We start from the raw sequence: 19,590 nt of genomic DNA, 5'->3' as shown, positions 1-19,590 counted from the left end.
ATAATTGTTTGGGAGGGTCTGATCAGAACTTTCTCTCCTGGGGTTTCATTGTCAGCCTTGCTTGAGTTCAGCTTCCCCAGATGACAAGGGAATGTTAGGTAGATGAGGACAGAATGAGGGGTTCTGTAATCCCGAGAACTTGGCAAGGCTGACAACACTGGGAATTCAGTGCAGCAGGGACATCATTTTTACATGCCTGCAACAATTTGGCATCATGAACAACCACATAACATGGTTTATATGACATGTCTTAGTGGAATGTGGATGTGGCCATATTGTGGTAACAGTAGGAGAGGCTTAAAGGGGTATGGTTTGAAAAACCTTTGCCTACTCTGATTTGGATCAGTATTGCATAATACACAGTGTGCGGTGGTCAGGACTCAGGAGTGCATAATATTTTGAATGCAGGGATCAGGGTGGTTTTTGTATTAAATACAGGGGTCATGAGCAAGTAACATACAAAATGCAGTGGTCAAGAGTGCACAGATCAGAAGTATGTAACACACAGATTGTAGAGGTCAAAGACAAGTATTGCACATAATGCAGGATAATAAGTGCTGCTGCAGCATATTAGTTTAACCACCTCAATACAGTGCACTTACACCCCCTTCCTGCCCAGACCAATTTTCAGCTTTCAGCGCTCTCACGCTTTGAATGACAATTACTCAGTCATGCAACACTGTACCCGTATGAAATTTGTGTCCTTTTTTTTCACACAAATAGAGCTTTCTTTTGGTGGTATTTAAGCACTAGTGGGTTTTTTATTTTTTGTGCTATAAATAAAAAAACAGTGAATTTTGTGGAAAAAATGCCTTTTTCTTTGTTTCTGTCATAAAATTTTTCTAATTAGTAATTTTTCTTCATAAATTTTGACCAAAATTTATACTGCTACATATAACCCAAATTAGTGTACATTTTTTTGGTCTTTGTGAAAGTTATAGAGTCTACAAACTATGGTGCCAATCACTGAAAATTGATCACATCTGACCAGGCCTTCAGTACATCAGGTGTATCTAATTTCTTGAGACACTAACAAGTCAGGAAAGTACAAATACCCCCCACATTCCAAGGTATTAAGTAAGTAGCATGGTAAGTTTTTTTAAGTTGTAATTTTTTCCCAGAATTCTTTGCAAAATGAAGAGGTTTTATTTATTTATTACAAAATTGTCATATTATAAGGTTATTTCTCACACACAGCATATGCATACAACAAATCACACCCCAAAATACATTCTGCTACTCTTCCTGAGTATGGCGATACCACATGTGTGAGACTTTTACACAGCCTGGCCACATACAGAGGACCAACATTGAAGTAGCACCTTCAGGTGTTCTACGAGCATAAATGACACATCTCATTTCTCAACCACCTATTACACTTTCTAAGGCCCTGGAGCACCAGGACAATGGAATTGCCCACAAAATGACCCCATTTTGGAAAGCAAACACCCCAACGTATAATCTGTGAGGCATAATGAGTCTTTTGAACGGTCCGTTTTTTTCCAGAAGTTTTTGGAAAATGTGTAAAAAAAAAAAAAAAAATTAAAACGCATTTTTTTTACACAAAGTTGTCAATTTATAAGATATTTCTAACACATAGCATGTATATAGCAAAAATTACACCCCAAAATACATTCTGATACTCTTCCCGAGTATGGCGATACCACAAGTGTGAGACTTTTACACAGCCTGGCCACATACAGAGGCCCAACATTGCAGTAGTACCTTCAGGTGTTCTAGGAGCATAAATTACACATCTCATTTCACTCCTACCTATCACAATTTTGAAGGTCCTTGAGCACCAGAACAATGGAATTACCCACAAAGTGACCCCATTTTGGAAAGCAAACACCCCAACGTATATTCTATGATGCATGGGCTGCAAATAGGTACTTGGGTACTCTGATGGGCTGCAGATAGGTACTCGGGTACTCTGATGGGCTGGAGACAGGTACTCTTGTAACTTGATGAGCTGCATACAGGTACTCGGGTACTCTGATGGGATGGTGACGGGTACTCGGTTACTCTAATGGGCTGGTGACAGGTACTCAGGTACTCTAATGGGCTGGTGACAGGTACTCGGGTACTCTGATGGCCTGGAGACAGGTACTCGGGTACTCTGATGGGCTACAGATAGGTACTTGGGTACTCTGATGGGCTGGTGACTGGTATTCAGGTACTCGGTACTCATATGAACTGTGACAGGTACTCATATGGACTGTGACAGGTACTCAGGTACTCTGGTACACATATGGACTGTGACAGGTACTCAGGTACTCTGGTACACATATGGACTGTGACAGGTACTCAGGTACTCATATGGACTGTGACAGGTACTCAGGTACTCGGGTACTCAGATGAACTGTGACAGGAACTCGGGTACTCAGATGGACTATGACAGGTACTCGGGTACTCAGATGGACTGTGACAGGTACTCGGGTACTATATACAAACGAGCTAATAAACTAACTCGACGTGAACTACTATTCAGTCATCAAAGGAAAACAGATAAAGGCCCCACCACCAGGATGATCATGAGGTTTAGCAACCAACATGAATCTGTCAAATCAATCTTTAACAGACACTGGCATCTACTATACTCTGACCCCACTTTACGTCCACACCTATCCGAACTACCTGCTATCACCTATCGACGTACCAATTCGCTGCGGGACCATTTGGTCCACAGCAAATTTGTCGGTGAGTTCCGCGGTGATCCCTGCAAGAGGTTTGGGACGTTCACCTGTGGGGGATGCCCCATATGCCGATTCATGAACATCAGACCGAATGTGACTCTTCCAAATGGTCACCCATACAGACCGTGTCACTTCTCGAACTGTAAGACCGAGGGTGTTGTATACCTCTTAGTTTGTCAATGCCGACAATTTTATGTTGGCAGACTAAATTAAAGTTTTCATTACGAGCCTCACGACATATTACTGCCATGAGGAAAGCAAATCCCGACCTCCCATTGGGAAGACATGTGGCCAATGAGCACCAAGGTAATTTTCCCAACATTTACTTTCTGATCCTGGATAGAGTCCACCCTAGCCTGAGGGGTGGGGATTGGAACAAGGCCCTTCTACAGCGCGAGGCTCGCTGGATTATGGACCTTGCTGCCACCTCACCCCCTGGGCTAAATGAACATTTGAGTTATAGACCCTTCTTAGAGGGCTTTTCTGCCGGGGTATGTGAAAAAGACTTATAGGCCCTTTAATCTCAAACCCTCTTCTATCTTAACCTGCTCTTCTCTTCCGTTTGATCACATTTACCATTACTCGTGTTTGATGCTCAATGTATTGCTGACTGCTTGATGGTCCACTTTCAAATTGTTTTTTCACCCACTTATGTTTGTACATTCTTCCCTCCTTGTAACCCTGTATATATAACCACTCTGTCATGTATTGAAGCTCTCTGCCATTCCTGTGTATGGCGAGTTTTGTCTAATTACATCTACTGACCCCTCTTTGTCCCGCCCGGCGCACGGGGGCCTCCCGGGATCTATGATACAACCTGCCCAAGAACCGCCTAATCTGTGACATGCCCACCAGATGGAACTCAACGTTGGCCATGCTGCAGCAGCTGCACACGCAGCAGAGGGCCATCAATGAGTACCTGTGCGACTATGGCACCAGGACAGGGTCAAGGGAGCTTGGCTTTTTCTTCGCCACACCAGTGGCTCATGATCAAGGATGCATGCACTGTCCTGTCACCATTTGAGGAGGCCACAAGGATGGTGAGCAGTGACAGTGCATGCATCAGTGATACTATCCCTCTTGTCTACCTGTTGGAGCACACGCTGCGTGGAATAATGGACAGGGCACTTGAGGCAGAACAGAGGGAGGAAGAGGAGGGCTTCCTTACCTCTCAAGGCCCCCTTTATCTAGACAGTGTTCCTGCGGGCCACCGATCACACAGGAAGAGGAGGAGGATTGTGTCAGCATGGAGGTGGAGCCTAGCACTTAGCATCAGCAGCAGTCTTCAAGGGATCGTTTACAGTCTCCAGAAACCCATGGACTTGTACATGGCTGGGAGGAGGTGGCTGCGGATCAGGTCGTCCTTAGTGACCCAGAGGACTCATGCAAATGCCTCAGCAAACCTACGCTGCATGGCCTCCCCGATCCTGCAAAGCCTGCGAAAGGACCCTCGGATTCGTGGTATCAAGGAGAGGGATCAGTACTGGCTGGCAACCCTCCTTGATCCACGTTACAAGGGTAAGGTTGCGGAACTTATCTAGCCGTCGCAAAGGGAGCAGAGGTTGAAACATCTTCGGGAGGCCTTGCAGGAAGGTTTGTGCAACGCGTTTCCAGAGCCTGGGAGGTTACAAATTCCTGGTCCTGGACAACGTGTTGCTGAGGCTTCGGTCAGTCACAGAAGGAGCGGTGGAGAAGGTGGCAGTCTGACAGATGCGTTCAGACAAGGTCTGATTGGTTCCAGCAACCATAGCCAGCATCTGATTTACATGGTGCAGGAATACCTAGGGGCAAGATCAGACTTGGAGACCTTTCCAACCGAAAATCCTCTGGGTTACTGAGTCTTGAGGATGGATCACTGGCCAGAGCTTGCACAGTATGCAATTGAGATACTGGCCTGTCCTGCATCCAGCGTTCTTTCGGAATGCACATTCAGTGCTGCTGGAGGCTTTGTAACCGATCACAGAGTGCACTTGTCCACCGACTCGGTTGATCGGCTCACCTTCATAAAAATGAATCAGTCTTGGATCACCATGCTGATGTAACTGAATAATTTTTTTATGAATGTGAGATCCCTTCAAGACTGCCTATGCTGACGCTGAGTGACTAACCTGTTATGCTGAGTGACTATCCTATTCCTCCTCAGTGTTCATGTTGATGGCTTGTAAGAACATTTTTGGTTCTGGGCACCACCACCAGTGGCTAAGGCCCAATTTTTCTGCCCGGTTAACAGGGGCTTGTAATTACAATTTTTGATGTAATATTTTGCAGCAGGGCTTGTTCCTGTGCTCAACTAGAGTATCTGTGAGGGGTTGCAGTGTTGTGGCACCAGCACCAGTGCCTAAAGCCCAATTTTTCTGCCCCTGTTCAACAGGGGCGTGTAATTACAATTTTTGATCTAATATTTCACAGCAGGGCCTGTTCCTACGCCCCCCAAGAGTAACTGTGAGGGTTTACAGTGTTGTGGCAACACCACACCACCAAAGGCCCAATTTTTCTGACCCTGTTCAACAGGGGCATGTAATAACAATTCTTGATATAATATTTCACAGCAAGGCCCGTTCCAGCGCCCACCAAGAGTAACTGTGAGGGCTTATGCCCCGTACACACGGTCGGACTTTGTTCGGACATTCCGACAACAAAATCCTAGGATTTTTTCCGACAGATGTTGGCTCAAACTTGTCTTGCATACACACGGTCACACAAAGTTGTCGGAAAATCCGATCGTTCTGAACGCGGTGACGTAAAACACGTACGTCGGGACTATAAACGGGGCAGTGGCCAATAGCTTTCATCTCTTTATTTATTCTGAGCATGCGTGGCACTTTGTCCGTCGGATTTGTGTACACACGATCGGAATTTCCGACAACAGATTTTGTTGTCGGAAAATTTTATATCCTGCTCTCAAACATTGTGTGTCGGAAAATCCAATGGAAAATGTCCGATGGAGCCCACACACGGTCGGAATTTCCGACAACACGCTCCGATCGGACATTTTCCATCGGAAAATATTAGCCTTTAAAATTGCATTTTTTATTTCTCACTTTCGAGTCCCATAGACTTTAAGGGTGTTCCAAAGTTCGTGCGAACTTTCGGTGTGTTCGCATGTTCTGGATGCTAACCGAACTGGGGGGTGTTCGGCTCATCCCTATCCACAAATATAACCTTAATATGGGAGGAGTGGACCTCAACAACCAGTTGTTGGCGCCTGTAAGGCCAGACGCTGGTACAAAAAAGTGTCTGTATACTTATTTCAATTGGCTTTGCTGAATTCTTATGTGCTATACAAAGCTTCAGGACAAACTGGATCCTTCCTTAAATCAAGGAAGAGATCATCATAGCCCTTCTGTTTCCAGATGGTGCGGTGGCCAAACTTCCCAATCCAAATGCAGTAAGCCGGCTGCATGAGAGGCATTTTCCATATGTCCTCCCTTGTATCCCTACCCAACGAGCCCCCCCAAAGAAAATGTTGTGTCTGTAGAAAGTGCGGATATAGGCGTGACACCCGCTATTATTGTTCCTCCTGTCCTGACCATCCTGGTCTTTGCATTGGTGAATGTTTTGAACGCTACCACACATTAGTGGTATATTAGCATAGGGTACAGCACTGCACAGACTAGGACACACTTTTACAGGGTCTCCAATGATGCCATCGCATTTTGGGAGACCCGAACCTGGAACTGAACTGTTACAACTGTTACAGTTACAAATAAAAGTGTAAAAAGAAATAAAATAAGGTTAAAACCCCCCCAAAAAATATAAAATAAAAAAGTTGTCGATTTATTGTTCTCTCTCTCTCTCTCTCTACTCTCTCTGTTGTTCTGCTCTTTTTTACTGTATTCTACAATGCAATGTTTTATTGTTACTATGTTTTATCATGTTTGCTTTTCAGGTATGTAATTCTTTTATACTTTTCTGTTTACTGTGTTTTATTGTTAACCTTTTTTTGTTTTCAGGTGCGCCATTCAGCTGCAGCACTGATTTATTTAACTTGACAGCAACAGCGTTTGCTCCCACGATACGTAAATCAGTGACTCCATCGCTGTAGAAGGTGATTTCACCATCACAGGTAAAAAAAAAAAAAAAAAAAAAGAGCATATATGCCGAAGCATGGGGGCAGGGGTGGAGGGGCGATTTGCCCCTAACATTAGGGGCGGATTGCCCCCATGCTTCGGCATATATTTTTTAGGCACAAATTGCGTTAAAAAATGTTTTATTTTTACTATGTTTTATTGTATTTGCTTTGCAGGTATGGTAAGTCTTACTGCTCTACTGTAATGTTACTTTGTTTTATTGTTAACCATCATTTGCTTAGCAGGTACGCCATTCAGCTGCAGCACTGATTTATTTATCTAGACAGCAACATCGTTTGCTCCCATGATACGTAAATCAGCGACTCCAGCACTGTAGGAGGTGATTTCACCACCAGTTAAAAAAAATAGTGCATGTATGCCCATCATTAGAAGTGGGTGGATGTGGTTGGGTGGATGTGGTTCCACCAGCTAAGCATAGAGCTGATCAGAGAACAGAACGGCTCCAATCATCTCTATGGCCTAAGAAACTAGAAGCTACGAGCATTTCATGACTTAGGTTTCGCCGGATATAAATAGCGCCATTGGGAAATTGGCAAATTTTATCACACCGATCTTGGTGGGGGCAGATGGTTTGAGGGCAGAGGAGAGATCTAGGGTCTAATAGACCCCAATTTATTCAAAAAAAGAGTACCTGTCACTACCTATTGCTATCCTAGGGGATATTTACATTCCCTGAGATGACAATAAAAAACAAAAAAAATTAAAAAAGGAACAGTTTAAAAATATAATAAATAAGCAAAATATAAAAAATAAGCATAAGCACCCCCGTCCACCTATGCTCACACGCAAAGGCGAATGCAAACATCGGTCTGGTGTCATATGTAAACAGCAATTGCACCATGCATGTGAGGTATCACCGTGAAGGTCAGATCGAGGGCAGTAATTTTAACAGTAGACCTCCTCTGTAAATCTAAAATGGTAACCTGTAAAGGCTTTTAAAAATGTATGTAGTTTGTCGCCGCTGCACGTTTGTGCGCAATTTTAAAGCATGTCATATTTGGTATCCATGTACTCGGCATAAGATCATCTTTTTTATTCCATCAAACATTTGGGCAATATAGTGTGTTTTAGTGCATTAAAATTTGTGTGTTTTTTCCAAAAAAATTGCGTTTGAAAAATCGCTGATCAAATACTGTGTGAAAAAAATAATTGCAATACCCACCATTTTAATCTGTAGGGCCTTTGCTTTAAAAATATATATAATGTTTGGGGGTTCAAAGTAATATTCTTGCAAAAAAATAATATTTTTTCATGTAAACAAAAAGTGTCAGAAACGGCTTTGTCTTCAAGTGGCTAGAAGAGTCCATGGAATATTTTATAATTTGCCACAAGTTACGGGAAATAAAATGATATATTGTTCAAACGTGGCATGGTTATATGTGGAGTTACACCCCAAAATACATTCTGCTGCTTCTCCTGAGTAAGGGAATACCTCATGTGTGAGACTTTTTGGGAGCCTAGCCGCGTACAGGACCCCGAAAACCAAGCACCGCCTTCAGGATTTCTAAGGAAATTATTATTATTATTATTATTTTATAATAAAACATGCCTCTCAGCAATTTACTTGGGGTATTAAAGTAACAGTGTGGTGCTAATGGAAAGGTTTGCGTGTATTCTGGATAAGATACAACTAGAAACAAATTTATTGTGCCAATACACCCTAGCCAAACAAAAAATAAAACAAACTGTGTTCAACACAGTAGGTATGTGAAACATAAAACAAAAAGTCCACACGGGTGTGAAATAATGCGTTCTTCCCGTGAGAGTATCTTTAATTACATGGGAGTAATGAGACGCATGTCTGAAATCACTTTCAGTAACACTTCAGAGGTAAATAAATACTCTTACCAGCTGTTGTGGACCCTAGATGTCGTACAACAAGTGGGTCATACAGGCTTGGGATCCTACGAGGTATGGATCAGGTGCTGCTCGGGTATTGGACGCAGGAGGGTCAGACAGGTCAGATGAGGTGTCCCCAACTCTCGGTCCGTGGATTCCACAGGTACTCTGCAACCAAAAGATCGTCTCCCAAAGCGCTTCCTCATAGGCTCCAAAGAATGACCATGAATGGCAAAAAGTTGAAGCTTTGCCCCAGTTGAAGACCTTCTAGTGTTGAAACGCGTTGGGCCAGCATTCCTTGTACCCCACATTGTTTTTACCTGTTTTATTACTTTTTTTTGTGATCACTTTTATTATACTATTTGATATCTGACTTTTTATCAATAAAACCACCCGGTTTGACCTGCACTATTGGAGTCCTCCTTCCCCTTTTTTATATGGTCATTCTTTGGAGCCTATGAGAAAGCATTTTGGGAGACAATCTTTTGGTTGCAGAGTACCTGTTTTATTGCAAAAAATTAAAATCGCAGAGGCAATCAAATACCATCAAAAGAAAGCTCTATTTGTGGGACGCAAATTTAATTTGGGTAAAGCATCGCATGACCGCGCAATTACCAGTTAAAGCAGCGCAGTGCCAAATTGTAAAAAGTGCTCTGATCATTGAGCAGCCAAATCCTCTGGGACTGAAGTGGTTAAGGAAGGGGCTGGTAAGTTACAGTATATATATCAAAGTGGAGGTGGGGTGTTCAGACTCACCAATTATCCAGCCAGGATCTACTGCTATGTACCAATTTGGCACCTGACCTGCACATACACACAGAAAGAGCTTTCTATGTGTGTGTGTATTGTTCACTCCAAATCCTGTGTCTCTCAATATCTCACTCACAAGATCTGTGTGAGTGAGGATATTTAGTAACAGGATTGGCGCACAGCACAGTGACAGTGCACCCACCCCCAGCCACAAACTCCCGGGCGGAGGGATGAGACCGACAATGATGACAAAGAGATTCAGGTAGCAGATTTATGCAACTGCTAACAAGATTGCAGTTACTCCATGTGTACAGTGCAGTTTACTATGTCACCCCAGCACTGCTAGCAGCATGCCCCCTAAATCCGACTGGCCCTGATATTGCCCCATGTGCGCCTGGCCTGTTTGATAAGACGGTCCTGCTGTCCAGGGGATTTCACAGATCAGACCTGCAACATAGTAGCCAGCTACATACTGTGCAGATCGTGGCTGTGTGTGATCTCAGCTGTGTGTACTGTGGGAAGGAGGAGTTGTGATGAGAAAGGAGCTCTGCTTGCGGTGATCCCTGTCCTTTGTCTCTCCAGCGGCGACCCCTGTCTTCTGCCCTACCAGCAGTGACCCCTGTCCTTTACCCTGCTGACCCCTATGCTTGGCTCTGCTGACTCCAGTCCTCTGCCCTACTGACCTTCTGTACACTATCCCACCAATTCCTGTACAATCCCCTGCTGACCTTCCATCCTCTGCCCTGCTGATCCCAGTGGCGGCCCGTACATATGGAGTGCTGCCCCCCTAATCCATGCGCCTGACCCCTTATCTACATGCAGGGTGCCGGACGTATGGATTCCAATGGAACTTTTATTTTCTTTTAGAAGCACGTGATTAGAGCCTGAGACTCTAATAAGCTTCAAAAAAGGATCTGCTCAGGGTGCAGAGCACTGTGTCCAGAGCCCACCCAGTTATGTGATAATAGCAAATTAATATTATTAATTAATATTCTTTCTGATTCTCCTCCCAACCAATCAGGAAGTGGGTCCTTAGACCTGTCACCCGGCCAATAGAAGAAGCGATCCTATTGGCCGCCGAGGAGGAGGAGAAAGGAGACTCAGGGGAAGCCATTATGAAGCCCAGGAGGAGGAGATGCAGGGTGAAGGCGCCGCCCGGAGAAACCGCAGCCCGCAACCTAGATGGGGTAAGTGCGGGGCTGGTGACTCACCAGCCACCACTGGCTGACCCCTGTACACTGCCCTAAAAGCCAATAGCCCCTATTGTTTTTTTTAGAAATTGCTGACCCTATTCTCTGCCCTGCTGACACCCTGTACACTGCTCTGCTCACCTCCCATTCTCTGCACCCTCCACCGCACACACACATTTTCTATTGCACCCCACATCAGACAGGCTAGATCCGGACCTGTGTTTCGCCATCATCACTACATCAATGTTATTTATTTATGTTTTTTTGTCCTTTTTGGCATGATTATAGATATCTAAAATAAATAAAAACATCCCCATATTGGTATATGTCCTGCCTTGAATACTGATTCAGTTGATTTCCTGATTACTAGTAAAAATTAAGTATAGGTAGATAAGGGGGTGTCGAAGACACTAGGTAGACCAATGGGCCTGTGGTTAGCACATTGTACAAGGAACAGTCCCTGATGATGATGATGATGATGTGCTGAACTCGGGGCACGCGCACAGCAGCAATCCATAACGGAGACGGATCGGGGGCGTGCATGGCACTGCGGGAATGCGCTGATCACTCTCTGGGCTTTTGCCCTAATGCGGAGCTCTGCCTGCCTGTCACATACGCACTACACGGCTCAGACACAAGACATCCTATTCAAGATACTGAAAGGGAAATTAAGTCCTCATCTAGAGCATCCAGCCTAGCAGAGGGCGTGAAAGAGAGACACCCACCCAGAGCATAGCCTGAGCCAGCCAGCAGCTGCTTACTACTGCATCCTTCTCAGCACCAGTGACAGCTGTGTCCGGATTTCTCTGCCTATCATCATGCACTCCTATTTCTAAAGAAAGCACCATCATCGCCATAAAAAATGTATTAGACAACTGGAACTGGTCTCCGCACCACCCATCCTGCAAGCTACAGCCACTTCATCATCACAGCATCATCACCACCATCCATAGTGCTGGATCCAGAAGGAGGAGGACATCTGGAGCCAGCCTCATCCCAGGGCCTGCACATCATCACCATCATCTATAGTGGTGGGATCCAGAAGGAGGAGGACACCTGGAGCCAGCCTCATCCCAGGGCCTGCACATCATCACCATCAGCTATATTGGTGGATCCAGAAGGAGGAGGACACCTGAGGGCAGCCTCATCCCAGGGCCTGCACATCATCACCATCATCCATAGTGGTGGATCCAGAAGGAGGAGGACATCTGAGGGCAGCCTCATCCCAGGGCCTGCACATCATCATCCCAACCAAGGAAAGCCGGTCGGTGAGATGACAGGTCAGCACTGCGGCTCTAGGTGGGAGGGGGCTACTTATTATAGGCTAGGGTTGTCACTGAGCCTTGACATTCATACTGCAAAATGTAGATTTGTGTGTGCTAGCAGATTCAGAATCAATGTTCCTATAGCTGTTAATATTTCTTTGTGTGCATGCTAGCCCTTGCTCTCATCTTTCTCTGTGTCTTTGTGTGCTGCCAGCTGAATAGACTTCACACTACACGGCCTCCTTCTGCTCCCCTGCACTGCTAGTGTACAGTTCCAGCTCTTATTATGTGTCACTTATGCTCAGCAAAAGCTTATCAGTCGCTTAAGATGTCCTACCCTACTGCACCAGGTTATACCTTATTCATGGACTGCATTACCGCATATCTAAACCCAAGAACAAAAATTGATAGTATTGCAGCTTACTGGTCACTAGATGCGATGGCTGCATTCGTTTTTTTTCATGCTTCCCCCCCCCTCCCTTTACTTTAACCTGGTAATTCTGCCGTTAACACATTTCCTGTCCTAGGGTGACAACAGTACTGTGCAGTGTTGTCATCCTAGGGGTGTGTTAGGACTACAGAACACCTCCCTTGCCCATAACAGGGGGAGGTGTTTTGTAGTCCACCACGCTTGCAGGGAACAATGCTAACTGATAGCTAGCAGTCCAGAGGCAGAGAGTACAGGAAGTTATCAGCTCACAAGATTTCTGGCTGGATGAATAGCTTATTTTTCAAAAGTGAAACAGATAGAATAAAAAATCTTTCAATGGCATATTTTACTGACCAAAAGAGAGCAAATAAGATACATATATTGTTCATATTTACATGCACTTAAATCAGTGGCAGCCCATTTATTAGGGGCACACGGGAGCCACCCCCCCCCCCCCATCCCTGCGTCTGGGCGCCTAAGCTACATGCAGGACGCTGGACGAATGGATTCCAATGCGGGGGTATTTTTTTTTTAAGCACGTGATTAGAGCCAGAGGCTCTTATAGGCTTCAAAAAAGGGTGGGCTCGGGGTGCAGAGTACTGCGCCTGAAGCCCACCCAGTTGTGGGACAATAGCGAATGAATGTTTGCGATTATCACACTGATTCTCCTACCGGCCAATCAGGAAGTGGGTCGTGAGAACCATTTCCCGACTGGCAGAAAGGAGAAGCCATCCTATTGGCCTATGAGGAGAAAAGGGGAGGAGGAGACGTATGGCCGAGGAGACGCATGGTTAGTCCGATGACGGAGCCAGGGCACGGAAGAGACTGAGGGGGGAAGCTGCCGCCGTGCTATGCTTTCAAATAATTCTCCAACTCTACATGTCAGTAATAAAACACTATCAAATTCAGTTCATTTGGAGAGCTTTGGATATTTTTATTTAACACCACTCTCTCAAATATTGTCTGATTTAAATGGACTCCAGGAGACAGTGAACTCATAGATAACATAAAAGAACCAGATATAAAACAGTACCTAGTTATTCCTTAGCTATCAAATCCTTTCTGGTCTGTTACATTTTCTATTGAAAGCTCTTTATTATATAACGGAATTATTAAAGAGCTTTCAATGGAAACAAGTGCAAAGAAAATTAGCTGTTCATGCAGCCAGAAATCTTGTTCCCAGCTGTCTTGGTGGACTACAAAACACCTCCCCCTTTCAGTAGATCAGAGGGAGTTGTGTAGTTTTAACACACTCCCTGTCCTAGAGTGACAACGTTGCTCAGTACGGTTGACACCCTACACAGGAAGTTATTGGCAGGATTACCAGGTTAAAATAAAGGGGGGAAAAAAATGGTGAAAATGGAAACAAATGCAGCCACCTCATCTAAGGATTGGTAAGCTGCAATTTCTGTTCTTTGGTTTTGTTACATATTAATTATTGATGGGTAATTATTTCTGAATAGGCTATTTTAGGGCTCAATATTTAGAGCTCACAAATTAGGCAGTACTTTACATACAGTGCATTCATAAGCAAGCATTTATATTTATATAATTATCAGAGTATTAAAGCAAGTCTTCCTATTTTTATCAGCTATGGTAGGTTCTAAATATGATATCTGGTGATTTTAACACACAATTCTTGTTACTAGTTCTACTGCACATTTATGGAACCATCTGCAGGAAGTTCACTATTCCATAATGACCCTATAGAAAAACAATTGACCATTATGGCTGATGGAAGGCTGATGACTTTTGGTGCAGCTGGTAGTAACAGCTGAGTGGCCTGTTGTATAGCAGTAAAAGTGAATATGTCAGTATAAGCTGCTATAGGAAAGAAGGTTTCAATTTTAATGTTAATGCTTAATGTTCAAGAGTCGATTCTGCAAGAGTAAAAAGCTGGGTTGTAAAAATGTTTTCCTATAGGCCTGTGACATTGACTACTTTATCTGTGCGTTGCACAGTGACTGTGCATTTCTGTATTGACTAAGAATATACCATTGGATTACACAAAGAATTTGAATTTGCCCTGTATTTCTAACACATATACAAATACTGTGTGAGATGAAATAAATAAATATATATATATATTTTTTTTTTATTCATACATTATTGTGCTCAGTGAAAACCACAAAGATGTATACAAAAGAGGGGAGAAACATGACAGGAAAATTAAAAAGACATTAATTTGTCCAGAAATTGTCACTAATTACAATTGGTATTATTACCAGTGGTAAATGCTGAAATCATTGCTTCTCCCAGTCCTAGAGTTTAGCCATGTTTGGGGGTATCGTGCTCTTTAGCTCTACCCACAACATTTTCACCCTAAAATGTCAACCTTTAACCCCATTGTAATATCTTTAAAGCGGAGCTCTAACTTGTTTGCACCCTCAACACCCCCCGCGCTGCCATATTTGGCACTTTTTGGGGGGAAAGGTTTGGACAGGTACTCGCTTCCACTTTTGGCTCAGATTGCTGTGGCACACTTTGTCGGAAGTTCAGTCCCCTCCTTCCCCTGCAGTCTTATGGGATACATCACAGGTCCCAGAAGACTATGGGACCATTCACATGCACATCAGGAAATAGGTTGTGAAGCTGCAAGGCTTGCGTCTGAAGCCAATTGAAGAATCGGCTTGGGTTAGGACATCGCGGGATCCCTGGATATTTATATTAAAAGACATCAGCTACAGTATTTGTAGCTGCTGACTTTTAATTTTTTTCTGAAGGAGTCTGGAGCTCCTCTTAATTACTGGCTTGATTACCCTTTGGAGTTCTTCACACTGGTGCATCCTGCATCGGATCAATGCCAGTCATTGCAAGGGCACAGGGAAAACATTTGCTTTTTATTTGCTCTGGTCAAGCTGCAACTCGGGGCCGAGCAGTGTGGTGCATAAAAATGCATTTTTCCATAATGGACCAGAGCTCATCTGAAAGCTCTGGGCACTGTCTGGTGTACGCACCACAGACGCAGCAGAGCCTAGAAATAAATGAAATGTCATTTTGATGTTTAAATAAAGATTGCAGAAAAAAAAAACATGCATTGCACTGCCTTTTTCTGAACTTTCAACTGACAGCTGTCCACACAGCAAAAGCCTGTGTTTTACTGTGCAGGAGAGTAAGAATGGGCCTTTCATTTTACAGTCTTATACCTCTATTAGACCCATGATGCCTCCATAAAGAGGACCTGTCACCTGCCCAGTGCTATCACATAGGGCGCTTACTAGCCCTCTTGTGATATCCATAAAGCTAAAATGAAAAGAAAGTTAAATATAATTATAATAAAATGTAATAATAAAAAATAAATGTAACCCTATTGCATGCACACATATGTAAACCGTGATTGCACCACATATTTGAGGTATTGCTGCAAAAGTAGTGACTGCAATAATTCCAGGACCGTAATTCTAGGACCGGCTTTTAAAGCATTGCCAATGGAGACTTTTGGATTCCATGGCTTTTTGCAATATCATGGGTGCACCCAATTCTAATGCCCTGTACACACGGTCGGATTTTCCTATGGAAAAAGTGCGATCGGATTGTGTTGTTGGAAATTCTGATCGTGTGTGGGCTCCATCGGACTTTTTCCGTCTGTCTTTCCGACACACAAAGTTTGAGAGCAGGATATAAAATTTTCTGACAACAAAATCCGATTGTTTAAATTCCGGTCGTGTGTACACAAATCCGACACACAAAGTGCCACGCATGCTCAGAATAAATTAAGAGACGAAAGCTATTGGCTACTGCCCCGTTTATAGTCCCGACATACGCATTTTACGTCACCGCGTTCAGAACGATCGGATTTTCCGACAACTTTGTGTGGCCGTGTGTATGCAAGACAAGTTTGGCCCAAAATTCATCGGAAAAAATCCAATGGATTTTGTTGTCGAAATGTCCGATCAATGTCCGATCATGTGTACAGGGCATTAGACTTAACATGTTTGGTGATTTGCTTTAACTCCATCTTTTATATTCTACCAAAAACTGGGAATTGTGTGTTTTGCACTAAAATTCATTGTAGTGTATTTTTTTCTGAAAATGTGTGTTTGATAAACAGTTGCGCAAATATTGTGCGACATAAAAAAATTGCAACAGCCATCTTTTTATTCTAAAAGACCTCTGCTTTCAGAAAATATGTAACATTCTTGGAATCTTAAGTAATTTTATAGCCAACAATGTGCAACAAACGAAAAAAAAAAATTTCTCGAGAGATAGATTTTTTTGCAGCAGAAGAATAGGCAGTTTTTCAAGAAAGTCCTCATAAACAAAACTTCTGCTGACTGATATCCCTCTCTGTTGTAAGTAAAATAAGAGATTACAGAATATCCTGAACAATTGAAGATCTTTTTTTTAAAGATTTGTCACTTTTTGGAAAACTTTAAGACACCTGAGTGCAGAAGTACTTATGATTCTAAAAAAATCCTATAGCTATAAGTAAGGCGGTTTTCACATGTCATAAATTTCAAATCAGTGAAGTCTTCATTCTTCATCAAATCATCATTTACATATTGAGGAAGGCATGGCTTCTTTAGAAATTGATCATTTTCTTTGAAACCAAGAAGTCAACTCTGGGAAAATGAAAAAAAAAATCCACCCTTGGAGTAGACCCCCGCACTGCAAGGGTTAAATGCATGGTATTGGCAAAGAAGTATGTCACCACAGAGTGTCACTGTGGATATTAGCAAAATAAACCTTGCCATGTCCTAATACTGACCAGGAAGGAATTGATTAAGGCTGGGTTCACATCTAAGCTGCATGCGGCTCACAGCAGGGGTCCGGTGCGTCGCTGTTCTTAGTTTCAGGGACGAATCAGGGCTGAATTTTTGTCTGAATTTGGCCTTGAAATGGAGCCAAAGACGCACAGGACCTCTGTGCAATCCGCTCCGCAGCCTCCCCGGAGATATGTGAACTGGCTCCATAGAGAGTTGGTCACAACGTCCTGTCATGGGAATTGGATGCAGTGAAACCTGCATCCAATTTGCACTAGTGTGAACCCAGCCTAAAGAAAATGGACTTTTTAGGCACCAACACTTGAATTAATAAAATGTGTACATATTTTATTCAAAAATTCCATATAAAAGACAACATTTGAATCATATCAGTTTGTACAAGCATTAATGTTAATCACATAGATAACCAATTTCACCCATAAGGTTTGCTAGGTTCCCCGACATAGAATATTGTAACACCTGACAATCATGAATACTGAATATGGTGACGTTCAGGTGGGGATGTTTGACACCTAGGATGAACCAATCCTGCAGAATTAGTTGTGTGCTAAAAAGGATCTTTAAGCAAGTATCTAAATGGATAAAGAACACAGAATCAATATACTGCTTAAAAATATTAACAGTAAGTACCATATAGACATTAAATCATCGAACATAATTCTTTTATTTTACTCACATAAATGGGTGCATAAAAATAAAATACAGATACTTGGAGGCGAAGACGTCAGATATGGACGTGGACCAGAAGGCAGACATGGGGGCAAACCTACAGAACACAACCAGTGATACATTATAGGCTCAATTGGAGAGCATACAATTTTTGAATAAAGTATGTACACATTTTATTAATTCAAGTGTTGGTGCCTGAAAAGTCAATTTTCATTAATCAATCCCTAAATGCATGATATGCCTATGGGTTACTGTACAATTAGCTTTAAGCCGTCCAAAGACGGTTCAAATCTCTGCCGGTTTAGCAGGGACCGACTGAGATTCAAACCATGTATGGGCAAGCTGGATGTACCAAAGTTGATTAATCGATCGACTTGGGTACAACCAACCTGTTGGATTTTTACATGTAATTTTTGCTAGTGGTCATGGAGAACACAGTGGCTCTGCGGGGGGCAACCCTTGGTTGTAGGAAAGAAAATAGCTCTATCTATGGTGGTCGGCATTACTTACATTACACCAGTGTTCTTCTCCTTTGCCTGAAGCTCAGGTCTGTGGGCAGAGCATTGGCAACATCATGTACAACACAGGGACATTACCACTGTATTGTACATTGGGGAGGCTAGAATGAGACTGGAGCTGGTCGCAGTTTATAGAGCAGCTGCAGAGGACAGGTCGCAACACTGGAAGGAGCCTGCTAAAGTGAGGAATAAGGTACTGTAACTGTTTATTTTTAAGTATATATTGCTTAATCCTCTCCCCTAAACTGAACATGCATTTAACCATTGCAGTGTGTGTGTGTGTGTGTGTGTGTGCGTGTGTGCGTGTGTGTGTGTGCGTGTGCGTGTGTGTGTGTGTGTGTGTGTGTGTGTGTGTAAGGCCACTGCAAGGGTGGATTTTTAAAACTTTCTTGGAATTGGGCTTTAAAGTTGATCAGTATCCAACTGCTGCAGTAGTTTGCAAATGCTGGAATATCACTTTGTTTGATCTTGATGTTTGATAAATATTGTACACAAATCCCAGTATTACCAGTCCAGGAGTGCTTCAGTGACCCCAACAGTACAAAAATATACTATTATTACACTACCAAAGGGTATAGTGTTTTTTTTCTTAATTCTTTATTTTTGGTTTTGAATAGGAAAGGGTGTACAAATCACACAAAATGATAATACATATTGACATTGAAAGGCATGTAGATCTAGTATACATAAAACTAACAGAAGTTGTTCAAAAGGTAAACACCATCAGAAGTAACCATAATGTGTTGAGAGAAAATAACAAGGTATCTGTTAAGACAAGGAGGTGTAAGAATGTCTGAAGTGTGGGGGGTGTAGATTGGGGCAGAGGGCAGGAGGTAGGGTAAAGAAGAGCAAAGGGAAAGAAAGCTATTGGAAAGAGAAATGGGGGGAAGGCTGCGGGCAAGGTAGGGGTCTGGTAAGGGGGGGGGGGATACCTTGGGTGGTGTGCCAGTTGAATGGGAAGCAGAGTCAAGTGTCATCAATCTTACCTTCCTACAAAAATGTGAAGCTGAGCCAGTAGAACCAGGTCTTTTTAAAGGATTTTAGAAAAAAAATACTTTAGGCTCTGTTCACACCTAGGTGTTTTTGGGCATTTTTCTGCTGAAAGCTTCAGCTCTAAAAACGCCCAACAAGACAAATTCCATTCCTTTAAATGATCCCATTCACATCTGAGCATTTTGTCATCTAAAGCAAAAAGCCTGAAGCTCAAAAAAGTATAGGAGCTTCTTTTTTGGCAGATTACAGGCGTTTTCTGCTTTTTACATTGGTGACCTTTTGACCTGTACAAAATCACAGCGAATTCACAGCAAAATCACAGCAAAAATCATCCGACTTATTGCCTGAAAACAAAATGGCTAGGTGTGAACAGAGCCTTAGGGATAGAGCGTAGTGTGCAAAACTGCAGTCTACCAACATCCTAT

General features: G+C 43.1%; 1 protein-coding gene across 1 annotated transcript in view; it reads left to right on the top strand.

The window, feature by feature from the left end:
* Positions 1–11,050: 11,050 nt before the first annotated feature.
* The window catches only part of NFASC (neurofascin), a gene marked incomplete in the record, with an annotated part of 207,251 nt that continues 198,711 nt past the window's right edge, over positions 11,051–19,590 (top strand). Inside the window, 1 exon segment of the mRNA XM_073615822.1 lies at positions 11,051–11,846. Within this exon segment, the coding sequence (XP_073471923.1) occupies positions 11,840–11,846 (7 nt within the window).

This window comes from Aquarana catesbeiana, linkage group LG02 (assembly GCF_042186555.1).
Source record: "Aquarana catesbeiana isolate 2022-GZ linkage group LG02, ASM4218655v1, whole genome shotgun sequence".
NCBI lineage: Eukaryota > Metazoa > Chordata > Amphibia > Anura > Ranidae > Aquarana > Aquarana catesbeiana.
The sequence above is the reverse complement of the archived record's forward strand: the minus strand, read 5'-3'. Positions and strand labels throughout refer to the sequence as shown.